We start from the raw sequence: 13971 nt of genomic DNA on the forward strand, positions 1-13971 counted from the left end.
ATTCATATTTTCAAAAAGTCCCCAGGTGGTTGTGATACCAAATTTGGGTAGAGGACTTAGTCATTACGTAAGTTTTTATTTTAGTTTAGTTTAGTTTTTGTTTTATTTATTTTGAGGCAGAGTCTCACTCTGTTTCCCCAGCTAGCATGCTGTGGCGTCAGCCTAGCTCACAGCAACCTCAAACTCCTGGGCTCAAGCAATCCTTTTGCCTCAGCCTCCTGAGTAGCTGGGACTACAGGCATGTGCCACCATGCCCGGCTAATTTTTTGTATATATTTTTAGTTGGCCAATTAATTTCTTTCTATTTTTAGAAATAGAAATTGCTCTTGCTCAGGCTGTTTTCGAACTCCTGACCTTGAGTTATCCGCCCACCTCGGCCTCCCAGAGTGCTAGGATTACAGGAATGAGCCACCATGCCCGGCCCATAAGTTTTTATTGAAGTAAACTAAAATTAAGGATAATATAAATAGTCGCTTAAAAATATTCACTTAGGAATTCACTTAAATCACCCTGTTGATAATGTTTCCTCTGTATGACAACACAACACTCTGCTTCTCAACATAGCCTGCTTTTGCTAACATCATCTGATAATTTCTTTCCAGTGATTACTAATACTTAACTAAAAATTACAGTATACTGTCTTATACTTATTCTGTTGTGTTTTGATAGCATTCAGGTTTTTGTGTTGTTTCCCCCCAACTAAATTACAAAAATCAGAGCTTTCCACAGCAGCACTCAGTAAATGTTTGTTGAATGAGTAGATGAATAGTTAGGAATGTCATCAAAAATTTTCCATTGTTGTTTTGGTGTTTTTTAAGTTGTTTGGAGGGAAGTAAATTTCCAATGATTGAAATTTTTTATGATTTTTATATTACCTATCAGGCAATCAAGTGTTAGTGCACTGATCCTAAAATTACTGATTTATTGAGACATTCCAGTTAAAATCTTAATGGTAATGACATATATTTGGCCAGATTAGGAACTGATTCGGAGACTCATCAGAAGCAGATAGTTTTTAATAACTCTTTGTTTTTTGCTACAGAGTCTTGCCTTGTCGCCCAGGCTAGAGTGCCATGGCGTCAGCCTAGCTCACAGCATCCTCAAACTCCTGGGCTCAAGCAATCCTGCCTCAGCCTCCTGAGTAGCTGGGACTACAGGCACACCACCACGCCTGGCTCATGTTTTCTATTTTTAGTAGAGACAGGGTCTCCCTTTTGCTCAGGCTGGTCTCCAATGCCTGACCTCAAGCTATCCTCCTGCCTCAGCCTGCCAGAGTGCTAGGATTACAAGCATGAGCCACTGTGGCCAGTCTTAATAACTATTTTAAAAGTAAATATATATATATTTATATATGTATGTATGTATATGTATCTTATATCCAAAATCAAGTTCTATACCCAAGCATCTCTGTCATTTCAGGTTTTTTCTGTGTGACCTTTGCTAATCACTGGTTGATCCATGGCCCTTTTAACATAAGGAACATTCTGCTTTCTGTTTGTCTCTGTAGTTTGTCTACTTTTCCCTTACCATTCCATACCAGAGATATTTGGGTGTTTTGTAGCTGAGAAAGAAGAGGATATTTATTACACAAACAAGCATAAGTGGAATCTGTATTTCAAACTTAGAAATCCCACATTTAGGTATTCACGAAAGTCCTATGCTATTTAATTCTCCTTTTAAATATTGCCTGTTCATAAAGCATACATCATTGGTTCACAATGTAACTACTTGTAAACATTTTCCTGCTAAAAGCAAATATTGTACAGGTCTATAAACCCTCATATGAAATCCTTAAGACCAGATATGCATTGGGATTCAGAATTGTTTAGATTAAAGAAAGGTATGACAGTGGATATACCAACATCTCTGTAGCAGGGTCTAAGCATCTTATAATCAAATAGATTACTATTTCTACAATAAAGCAAGAATATCACACTGGTGGAGAGAAATGAAGACTAAATATCCTCTTGTCAGTTTCATCTAGGTTTTCTCACCAAAGACATTATGACACGAACTTTATGAGAAAACTTTATAGTAAGAGCCTTTGGAATCAAGTGGTTGTAGACCTGTGTTTATTATGCTTCTGGGAAAATGGCAATAAGACAGTCTACTGTGTAATGAGATATGGAAGCAAACAAAAAGGTGGTTGCCATAAAGTGTATTAATGTCTATAGTAGGACAAATACAAAGTGCTGTGGAAGTGTTCATGGAGTGGGGAGTTAAGGGGGCTGGACCTGACCCTATTTGGGAAACACAGAAGACTTAATGGTGAGTTTGATGTGGGAATTGGTTAGTTGAGTTTTCTATTCAGGGTAAAGAGCAGCTGCAAAGACTTGGGATAAACTTGGCATGGCTCATTGGAGGAAATTTTATGCAGTTTGACTAGAATTGATATAAGAAGGATGTGGCAGGCATCTCTGATCATGTTGTTCTGGCCAGCCTGGTGAGCAAGTCTGGACTTTACGCTGAGGCATTGATGTGCTATTGTAGGATTTGAATAGACATACCTTCTAGAAAGATCTCCCTGGCTACAGTGGGAATAGATTACAATGGGGTAAGACTAGAGGTTATTAAAATGATCTCTAGGTAGAAGATCATTGTGGCCTATGCTAGGGAACTGGCAGTGATGGGGATACAAGTAGACAGATTATGGTCCTTTTTATAAGAAAAAGATTTGGTGGATTTGGTGATTGTATATTTAGTGGAGGAGGCAAGGAAGAGATATGAAGAATTATGCCCAGGATTCTAACTTGAGCAACTGAGCGTGTAGTGGAGCCAATTTACTGAGGGGAAGCACAGGACAACCACGTATGGGGAGAAAGATGAGTTCAGTTTTGGCAAATTAAATTTGATCCTGTGTGACAACCAAATGGAGATAATCTAGTAGAACAGAAAAAATAATTGTGGAGTCATCTGAATGAAAATAGCTAGAACATAAAGCAGTGAGAGCAGGCTCAATTGTCTAGGGAAAGCATACAGTGTGAGAAGATAGTCTGGCATGGGAACTTTAAGAAAGACGCTGGAAGAAGGACTCACAAATAAGACCAAGAAGAAGAGGTAGAAAAAATGAGAGGAATGCAAGAAGGAAGTGGCTATGGCTTGAGAACTGTTCCTTAGCTTTATACCATGGAGAGGGACAGAAACCAAATTGTCATGGGTTGAGGAATAGAAAATGAGAAAGTAGACCAAATTTAGATATCTTTTTCAAGAAATTTGGCTGTGGTGGAGGAAATAAGAAAGGCAGGTAATTTGTAAAAAAAAAATAAAAATTCTTATTTCTCATTTAATTTAGTTTTTGTTTTGTCTTCCTTACAATGAGGGTTGCAGTCTACATTGATCCCTTTATACTCTTCAGGCCATATAGACTATGACATATTAGAATGTCAGTCATAGTCACTATTTACCAATTTTAATGCTTAAATCTATACTCAAGGGGTGAGTTTTCTATTCTAATTAAATACTTCTCTGAATGCTAATAAAAGTGATATCATTCTGATCATAAAATTCATAGAAACATATTTTGGATAACTACTTTTTTTTACTCAAGAAGCCCTTGCCATCCTAAATTTTTTTCCCCTCTCTTCCTGCTTCTCCCCTCTTGGTCCTTAATTGTAGGTGTGGCAGAGAAGACACAGCTTCTGAAATTGAATGTACCTGCTACCTTTATGCTTGTGTCTTTAGATGAAGGTCCAGGTCCTCCAATCAAATATCAGTATGCTGAATTAGGCAAATTATACTCAGTAGTGTCACAGCTGATCCGATGTTGCAATGTCTCATCAAGAATGCAGTCTTCAATCAATGGTAAAGTTGAATGCTCCATTCTTTCAAAATACTGATGGGTGTATATAGTACTTGATTAAATGTCATTCCGAAGATATTTAAATGTAAAATAACAGTCTAAAGGAAGGTTTCTGCTTTGGAATATTTTATATTTTAAGTCCTAATACCCTTTTCACACATTTAGTGGGGATCTTTTTTCTGTCTGCTTGTTCTGTCTGCCATGTTTATGAAGTAGTGTAAGAATTAACCTTTTATATAGTTAAATGCCAGTGTTGCTATTTAAATTTTGTATTTTATCATCTTTGTGTATCTGATCATTGTAATGCATAATGCTACTTTATTAATCACTACTTTTCATTGTGCTTAGGAAACTTGTTTTAAAATGTTTTTTCCTAAAACAAAAAATTTATAGGCTGTTTTCTATGGTGAAAACTTTGTATTCTTATTATAGATAAATGTATTCGTTTTTCATTTAAGTCAAATCTGTATTTTAGGTAATCCTCCTCTTCCCAATCCTTTTGGTGATCCTAATTTATCACAACCTATAATGCCAATTCAGCAGAATGTGGCTGACATTTTATTTGTGAGAACAAGTTATGTGAAGAAAATCATTGAAGACTGCAGTAACTCAGAGGAAACCGTCAAATTGCTTCGTTTTTGCTGCTGGGAGAATCCTCAGTTCTCATCTACTGTCCTCAGTGAACTTCTCTGGCAGGTTAGAGGAAAATAAGTACTTATATGTCTCTATAATTTGATTGGTTCTTCCTTTAAATTATTCACAATGTCTTACCTGTTTATAGGTTGCATATTCTTATACTTATGAACTCCGGCCCTATTTGGATCTGCTTTTGCAAATCTTACTGATTGAGGACTCCTGGCAGACTCACAGGTGGATACTCTTTTTTTGTTACTAGAAATAATTATACTTACCCAAGTATTAGATAGACATAACTGAAACTTGACAGTCACCACACTTTTTTTTTTAAACTTCTTGGAGTTCTAGTATATGTTTTATCTTTAAAGGCTTAGGACTAATGTGAATAACAAGTTTTCCCCTTCCCTCACATTTATTTCATTTTTTATTCATTTTTATCATTGCCAAAGTTTCATAGTTAATGTATTTTTTCTTTCAGATGATTTTTTTTAATTGAGGAAAACTAGCATAGACTTTTGGTTAAGTCTATGAATTTTATTGGTGATCCTCTAGGATTATTTTGGGATTGTATTACATTAGTCACATGAAGTAATATGAAGTAGTCTTTAGTCACATGAAGTAGTAAGGTTATCTAAAAATAGTCCCTGGGAAAACACAGTCAATTCCCATTATTTGTAGTAGTTATAGTCTATAAAGTCACCACAAACAATGAATTAGCAAATAGTGTGAACCATCGCTCCTAGAAGGAAATACAGAGTTAGGTTTCTGCAAGCCTCTGTTTGCATTTTTATCAACCAATCAATACATAACCTTGTTTTATTTGTGTTTTTGTTTAAAGTCATCTTATTTAATATATATTGTTCACTTGATAACATTATGCTCACAACCAGCAGCTCTGTAACTTAAGCCTGAACTAAGCTTATTAACACGTGATCTCTGTGTGGTACATCACAGCCACCCTGTACTTAGGAACGTTAGATGGCACTTGGGCATGACGCATTTGGGGGACCTCTAAAACATGAAATCACCAACAAAAGCACAATTATGTGGAAAATGTGACACTAAATAGACCACAAAGAAGAACACTTGTTTACAGCTTAAGCTCAAACAAGACAAAGTGTCACTTTCTTGGACTTCATTTAGGAACATTCATATTGAACAACTTGAATTTTTTGCTGGTCTCCATGTGTCCAGAAATGTCCAAGAAAGCACCTTGAGTATTAGTTCTGCAATTATGAATAAAGTTTAGGTTAGGAAATAGGCACATTCATAAATAACAGAATTTGCAAATAATGAGGATCAATTATAATTAGATTTTTAGTGTATGAGAAGTTTTAGTGTGTTAACTTTTTTCCCCTAAGAACTAAGGTTATCCAGTTTAACTGGCCCTCAACCTTCCCCCAGAATTCTTCTGTTTGGTTTTTTGTAGTAAAAGCTTAATACATTATCTTTAATTCTAAGAGTTATATAGTTGATGATAAATTATGGAATTTGATGACAACTCTCAAGTTATATAACTTCCCTTCCCACAAAGAAGATAGTATAATAGTTTATTTGGGGAAATAATTCAGAATCTATATAGCAGATTGCCTCCCATCTGTCAATATAATAAAACAAACTCAAAAACAAATTCTGTAAGAACAAAATACTTAGAGAAATTATAATCTGGAGTTTCCGTGGGGATTTCAAAAAAATCATGAATCAGAATTCATGAATTAGTATTTCCAAATTATCTCCCAATTTACCATTATAGATTTTAAACAAATTAATACTATAAAAATAGCATTAAAGGCTGGGCGCGGTGGCTCACGCCTGCACTTCTAGCATTCTGGGAGGATCGTTTGAGCTCAGGAGTTTGAGCTTGCTGTGAGCTAGGCTAACACCACAGCTCTCTAGCCCGGGCGACAGAGCAACTGTGTATCAAAAATAATAATAATAGCATTAAGCCAAAAATCAATTTTCATGAGACAAAATTTAGTAGCTTCAAACTATAGCCATTTATTTCAGGCAGTATTCAGTGCCCTTCTCAATGCAATCAGACTTGAAACTTTTCTTCAAAGTTGGTCTTAATGAAGTCTAACTTTAACTATTTTCTTTTTTTAAATACTGTAAGCATTTATAACTTTAAACCAATTAGTCATATCTTAGCTCTCGTTTTTTCTTTAGATCAAGTTTGATAATGGCAAAGACATATGCTGGATTAAATGTGGGAAATGGACTTTTATGTAATCAGATTAGTAAGATGTTATATGAATGACAAGCTTGAAAATAGTTTTGTCATAGTAAGCTTTTAGTTCATTCAGTCAACAGTGTTCAGATATTTATGGAGTGTCTACCATGTGCCCAGCACTGCTAGGCATCAGGTAACAAGGCAGGCAAAGATAGTATTGATAGAAATGGCATTTGAAACCAGTTTATACTAATGGGAAGAAAATGTGATATGGCAGAAATAGATTTTACACTTGATTATCACTTGTCAAAAGTCAAGATAAAAACAGAATTGGGGCTGGCAGCAGTGGCTCACGCCTGTAATCCTAGCACTCTGGGAGGCCGAGGCGGGCAGATTGCTCGAGGTCAGGAGTTCAAAACCAGCCTGAGCAAGAGTGAGACCTCGTCTCTATTATAAATAGAAAGAAATTAATTGGCCGACTAATATATATAGAAAAAATTAGCCAGGCATGGTGGTGCATGCCTGTAGTCCCAGCTACTCGGGAGGCTGAGGCAGAAGGATCGCTTGAGCCCAGGGGTTTGAGGTTGCTGTGAGCTAGGCTGACGCCAGGGCACTCACTCTAGCCTGGGCAACAAAGCGAGAGACTGTCTCAAAAAACAAAAAAAAAGAAAACCCAACAAAATTGGCATGGAGTATTTCAGATTAAACAGTAAGAGGTCTGTACTTGATTTTTCTGATATGATTAAACTTTGGAAAATTGGTGAAGTAATGATTTCCAAGCAAAACAGATTTGATGAATGCATGTAATGGGGAAAAAATCTTTCCTTTTTGAATTGGAACATTCTATTGGGTGAGTAAAATATATAGTTACAATTAAGAATTTCATAAATTCTGACTAGGTTATATTGAGGTAAAATTCACATAACATAAAACTGACCATTTCAACCACTTTATTTTTGATTTTATTTATTTATTTTGAGACAGAGTCTCACTGTTGCCCAGGCTAGAGTGAGTGCCGTGGCGTCAGCCTAGCTCACAGCAACCTCAATCCCCTGGGCTCAAGTGATCCTCCTGCCTCAGCCTCCCGAGTAGCTGGGACTACAGGCATGCACCACCATACCCGGCTAATTTTTTGTATATATATTAGTTGGCCAATTAATTTCTTTCTATTTATAGTACAGATGGGGTCTCGCTCTTGCTCAGGCTGGTTTCGAACTCCTGACCTCAAGCGATCCTCCCGCCTCGGCCTCCCAGAGTGCTAGGATTACAGGCGTGAGCCACTGCACCCGGCTCAACCACTTTAAAGTATTCAATTTAGTGACTTTTTAATACATTCACAATATTGTGCAGCCATTACCACTGTCTAATTTCAGAACATTTTCATTATCCCAAAAGGAAATCCCCTACCCAATTAAGTAGTCACTCCCAGTTCATTTCAGCCCCTGGCAGTCACTAATCTACTTTCTATAATATCCATGGATTTGCCTATTCTGAAATGAAATAATACAATGTATGTCCTTTTATGCCTGGCTGCTTTCACTTCACTTAAATTTGTTAAGGTTCATCCATGCATTTATCAGTACTTCCTTCCCTTTTATGGCTAAATGCTATTCCATTGTATGGACATATCTACCACATTTCATTTATTGGCAAGTAGTGTTTTTAACACAAAAGAAACAAGGCATGTTTTTACCCCTACAGCCATTTTGATTGTTTTGGGAGAAAAAACAGGAAATAGTTGGCTATATATTACTGTGTTGTAGTATGGCAGGAGCTGAGATGAGATTCTATATATTGGCAAATCAGCCAAATGGTAACATTGCGTGTGAAAATTACTTTGCCTGCCATGTATTCTCATTATCAGAATTCAGATTAATTCTGTACATCCAGATTATATCACTGGATCCTAACTTAACCTTCAGCAATGCAGTTTTTATTAAAGGAACCAATGTAAAGCAAATTGTTCTCAATTACAGCTGTCATAAACTTAGTTTTAGTTAACTTTTTTAAAGTGTACTCTGTCCTGAATTCACTTCTGGTAATGTATTTAAATTACATATATAGAAGATCATTTTGGATAGTCATTAAGAGCACAGACTCTAGAGTCAGACTGCTAGGCAGCCTGTGACCTGGAGCACACTATTTAATTCTCTGTACCCATTTTCTCTTCTGTTCAAGGGCTTTATAATAGTACCTACTATCCAGTGTTAGATTAAATGACTAAATGAAAGACATTTATTGAATAACACATAGTAGGCACCCAATAAATATTAGCTGCTGTTAGATTTTATAGGTTTTTATTTTATATCTGGTTCTCTTTCAGGATTCATAATGCACTTAAAGGAATTCCAGATGACCGAGATGGGCTGTTTGACACAATCCAGCGCTCTAAGAATCACTATCAAAAAAGAGCATACCAGTGTATAAAATGTATGGTAGCTCTGTTTAGTAATTGTCCTGTTGCTTATCAAATCCTGCAGGTGAGGATTTTTATAATTTTATAGGAATCTGAATCAGAATTAAGGATTCTGTTTTAAAAGAAGAAAATCATGAGAATTCAAAGTTGTTTTAAGTTAACTTTAAAAGTATTCTAGGCCAGGTGCAGTGGCTCACGCCTATAATCCTAGCACCCTGGGAGGCTCAGGAGGGCGGATTGCTCAAGGTCAGGAGTTTGAAACCAGCCTAAGCAAGAGCGAGACCCTGTCTCTACTAAAAAAATAGAAAGACGTTAATTGGCCAACTAAAAATATATAGAAAAAAATTAGCCAGGCATCGTGGTCCATGCCTATAGTCCCAGCTACTCGGGAGGCTGAGGCAGAAGGATTGCTTGAACCTAGGAGTTTGAGGTTGCTGTGAGCTAGGCTGATGCCACAGCACTCTAGCCTCGGCAACAGAGCAAGACTCTGTCAAAAAATAAAGTATTCTAAATCCTCTTAGATATATGGTTTTATTTATTTATTTATTTTTGAAGGGCAATGGAGATCTTAAAAGAAAGTGGACCTGGGCAGTGGAATGGCTTGGAGATGAACTGGAAAGAAGACCATATACTGGCAATCCTCAGTACACTTACAACAATTGGTCTCCGCCAGTGCAAAGCAATGAAACATCAAATGGTTATTTCTTGGAGAGATCACACAGTGCCAGGATGACACTTGCAAAAGCTTGTGAACTCTGTCCAGAGGAGGTAAAAAAAAAAAAAAAGGCCATCAGTGTGCAGCAGATAGACATGAAAGAAAACAAAGTGATTATAGGCCAGTGTTGATGTATTATAAAGATAGTATTTAAAAAATTCTGGTAAAGGTTTTTTAAAAAATATTTACCATGTGTCATCTTAAGATAATGAGGGAGCCACCTTCTGGAGAAATTTCTGTGAAAATTGCCTGAAATGTATTTCTTAGAGAATCCAAATCAGGTTTTCTTTTCTTTTTTTTTTTTAAATTACTTTATCTGCAGTAAAGTTATCAAGGGGTCAGTTTTATATATTTTTAAGATGTATTTCAAATAGAAATTTTAAAAAGTAAACTTGAATTTTACTACATAATTCTTTATCTTTAAATATTAAAAATTAGGAGCCAGATGACCAAGATGCCCCAGATGAGCATGAGTCACCTCCACCTGAAGATGCCCCGTTGTACCCCCATTCACCTGGATCTCAGTATCAACAGGTAAACAGGAGTTGGTTTGTGGTGGTTATCCTCTAGAACCAAGTTTTATGCTTGATTTGAGACCATGGCTAAATTTTTTGTTGTGACTACAAAGTAATAGAGGAATTATCTAGACTAGCTTTGGGGGCATGATCAGAAGAGGAATGGTTAGAGTGGAGTCCTGGTGCAGCATTTTTGAACTTGCCTCTGTGGTGTTTTCCTTGTCAAGTAGATGTCCCTCTTGTGCTAGTAGTTACAGTTAGTAAAACTGAGTGATAAATTCACGTCAGCATAAAATGGATAATCGTTGCTTAGTGCAAAAGATTACGATGGTGTTTCCTGTTAGGCTGAGTCTGCAGATGGATTCCAAAGACATCAAGATATGGCAGTGAAGTAAGAGATCCTTGATTACTTCGCTACAGATTTCAGTGACAGTAAAAATTATTGGGAAAAACAGATTTAGCACATTTCCATAGGTGACTAACTGTAAAGTAAATAAATAACAAAAGAAATTAGATAAAGAAACATTCTAAATGAGAACATTTCTAAAACCTGGATGTTACTAAAGCAGATTCTTTTGAGACAGTGGTACTCAAACTTGAACGGGCATCAGAGTCCCCTGGAGGGCATGTTACATCAGAGTGCTAGTCCCCACCCCAGAAGCTCTGATTCTATAGGTTTGTATGGGGCTGGAAAATCTGTATTTCTGATGAGTTGTCAAATGCTGCTACTGCAGCTAGTGGTCTGGGGACCATACTGAGAAACATTATTTAAGGCATTCTTTCTTATATTTCAGGGTATAGATAGAAGCATGCTGAATAGTTAGGAAGTACATGTTCAACATGTTAATTTTCATCATACAAATTATAGAAAATAAAGCCTGAAATCATCTTGGCTTGGCTGGTGCGCACTTACAGTAAAATGAGAGCACTGTAGGGTTTAGGCATTTTAAAAGGTTAAGGAACCACTTCACGAGCAGAAAAGTTAACTTTCCTCAGCCCTGAGAAAGTTCATGTTAATCATGCCTGGTTACTTTATCATCTTAAACATTATCTTATTTTTCATTCACATTATTCTGTGTTCAGGGTTATTGCTCCTGCAGATCTTATATCACAATCAATCAGATTTATCACGTGGAAGTCAGAATTGATGTGTTCTAGCGCATAGATCATTCTTTGTGAAGATTTGTTACCATGAGCAATAATGAGCTAATCTCTTATTTGCTGGACTTGTGTCTAAATAATTTTTGGCACTAAAAGTCACTTTGGCCAAAGATTTTTACAGACCTATACAATCATTGCTTTTATTTAGGGCTTTGGGCTTTGCATTTATACTAGGTTTTTCTCTTTAAAGACAATTTTTTTTCACTGTATAATCCAAGTATATTTAAAGAATAAAGTTTACATTTCTACAAACTTCAGCCCATGGTTTTGAAGTTATTTACTATGTAAAAAGTTTTAACATGCAGATCTCTTCTCTCCCAGAATAACCATGTGCATGGACAGCCATATACAGGCCCAGCAGCACATCACATGAACAACCCTCAGAGAAGTGGCCAACGAGCACAAGAAAATTATGAAGGCAGTGAAGAAGTATCCCCACCTCAAACCAAGGATCAGTGAAATGCACAATATTAACTGGTTCCATCAAGACTGTGCACCCAGGCCTTACAGTCCAACCTTTTTCTGTGTCTGGCTAATATTTAAAACTAGAAAAAACTATTCCTAATCAACATGGAGTGTTCACTGTCTTATCTGCAGAAATTTGCTGTCAATATATAACCCGCCTGCAGTGGAAAGTGTATAGTGTTTTGTAATAAATGGCCTGATGCTAATGTGTAAATGGCAAAGGTGTATATAGTATATTAATGTTTGACTGTTAATTCTTAAGCAAGAAACTTTTTTCTTGATGAGACTCACAGATCTACAAAAACTACAAAAGTTAATTTTCTTGTTATACCCACTGCACTCTGCAACCAGTGTTGCCTGCCTCATGGCAGTTGGATCAACTCCTTTACAGAAACAAAAAATAAACCAACAGCAACAAAACAGAGTCCATCCATGTCAGCCACACCAATAGTTTCATGTTAATTCTTTGCCACTGGAGTCAATTTTACTATGAGCAATGTAAGGCTGGTAACCTTTAAATTATTTGGTTGATGTGGAAAATTGGTGATGTAACATTGTTTCTAGATCTTTTTCATTGCCTTTTTATTCTGATATTAGGTTAATCACTTTGAAGCTATAGTTATGCTGTAACATTTAGCATGGCTTCACACCAAGTTAGTGTAGCCAATGAGGAAAAAATTACCATAATGACAGCAGTTGTCCCAAAGTGACAGCTGTATTGCTCAGAGCTTTTCCTTCTTACACCTAGAATATAAAATATAAAACAATGGGAGAAATGTGACAAACAGGCTGTTTTCAGTTACACATATGTTCCTTAATGTTTGACAGTTGAATCTCTGGGTGGGATAAAGAATACTTAAGTATCAGTAATGGGAATTTTAAAAAGTTTAAAGCAAATATGCAAGAATTTGTTATGCCAAGATGCTGGAGCATAATAGAAGACTGTATTTGGTGTGCTTGTTTTGTTTCTTTGGTAGAGTTTATTAGGTGAATCTTCTAAAACTTTCCTTCTGCTGGATCCCAGGGACGTGGAAGTCATCAGAATCCCACAGTACTTGGAGTACCTCTGCACCAAGATGTCTGGCTGACATTCTGCTCAGTCACAATTTTACTTGAAAGCAAGAATTGTCCTAGCTCTTTTCCATTATTCCAAAAAGTTTAACGTTCTAAGCAGGGTCTAATTAAAAAAGAAACTACTGGTTAGTTGATATAATTGAGGTATCACAATTTCAGAATAAACATTTGATTAAAAATAAGGAACTCATCAGTTAATACTGTATTTAAAAGAGAATTGGTAACTTGAATGTGTGTAATTTTCTGGAACCTGTCTAAAAACCAAATACCCCTACAAACAGATACAGCCCACCCTATTCTATTTAAATATTTTGCTGTTTTATTTTATAGAAATTATTTTGCTGAATTCACAAATAGAATTTGATTTAAGAAGAACTTTTTGTCCTGTGGTGTCTTTGATTTTTTTGGTTACTTTTTTGTCCCTTTTTTTCCCCCAAGGACTGCACATTAAAATCTGTGCATAGCATGCCTAGGCATGACACTGAATTCAGGATTTCAGTTGCATTGAGTTTTTGTGCACAGAAAGATTTGACCTTTGGCCCTTTACTAAAGATTTAGAGAAAACAGGATGTTGACACTGTAAAAGTTTCCTAACATAATCTTGTACTTTTTGTATGTTTTTTATATACATGTATATTTAATGAGCACAAGCTTGGTTGTATTTTTTACAATTTAGTTAATAGGAAAATGTTTTGTCAAAAGGCTATAGTTGGAACTGAACAAAGCAGAAACGAAATTGAGCATTGCATTATTTTATGATTAAAAGGGGCAGGTATTTAAGATAAAGCTTTTGGATATCTTATTTGCAGTACTCTGTAGTCAATCTGTGCTTCTAGGTTTTCTATAATATTAGGAAATTCTGACACCAGATAGATTCTGTTTTTACTTTAAGTATATTACATCTGAATTTAAGTTTCAATGAAAGTCATACACAATGCTTGCAATTCCAATTGGTAGTCTTCATTTAAAAGTTCTTGATTATAAGTTTCCTGAATGAGTGAAATAGGTTAACTTTATTTG

General features: G+C 36.0%; 1 protein-coding gene across 8 annotated transcripts in view; it reads left to right on the top strand.

Annotated features, from left to right (window-relative positions):
• The window catches only part of USP9X (ubiquitin specific peptidase 9 X-linked), a 139378-nt gene extending 126052 nt beyond the window's left edge, over nucleotides 1-13326 (top strand). For 7 of the 8 annotated variants that reach the window (XM_020285131.2, XM_020285133.2, XM_012781826.3 and 4 more), the window contains 7 exons: nucleotides 3616-3801; nucleotides 4275-4495; nucleotides 4581-4669; nucleotides 8929-9085; nucleotides 9577-9789; nucleotides 10175-10270; nucleotides 11734-13326. In XM_020285131.2, coding sequence (XP_020140720.1) covers nucleotides 3616-3801; nucleotides 4275-4495; nucleotides 4581-4669; nucleotides 8929-9085; nucleotides 9577-9789; nucleotides 10175-10270; nucleotides 11734-11871 — 1100 coding nt within the window. In that variant the 3' untranslated portion in view covers nucleotides 11872-13326. The remainder of the gene's footprint in view (nucleotides 1-3615; nucleotides 3802-4274; nucleotides 4496-4580; nucleotides 4670-8928; nucleotides 9086-9576; nucleotides 9790-10174; nucleotides 10271-11733) is intronic. The other variant, XM_020285134.2, reaches the window with a different exon arrangement.
• The last annotated feature ends 645 nt before the right edge of the window (nucleotides 13327-13971 follow it).

Source organism: Microcebus murinus, chromosome X (assembly GCF_040939455.1).
Source record: "Microcebus murinus isolate Inina chromosome X, M.murinus_Inina_mat1.0, whole genome shotgun sequence".
Lineage (NCBI taxonomy): Eukaryota > Metazoa > Chordata > Mammalia > Primates > Cheirogaleidae > Microcebus > Microcebus murinus.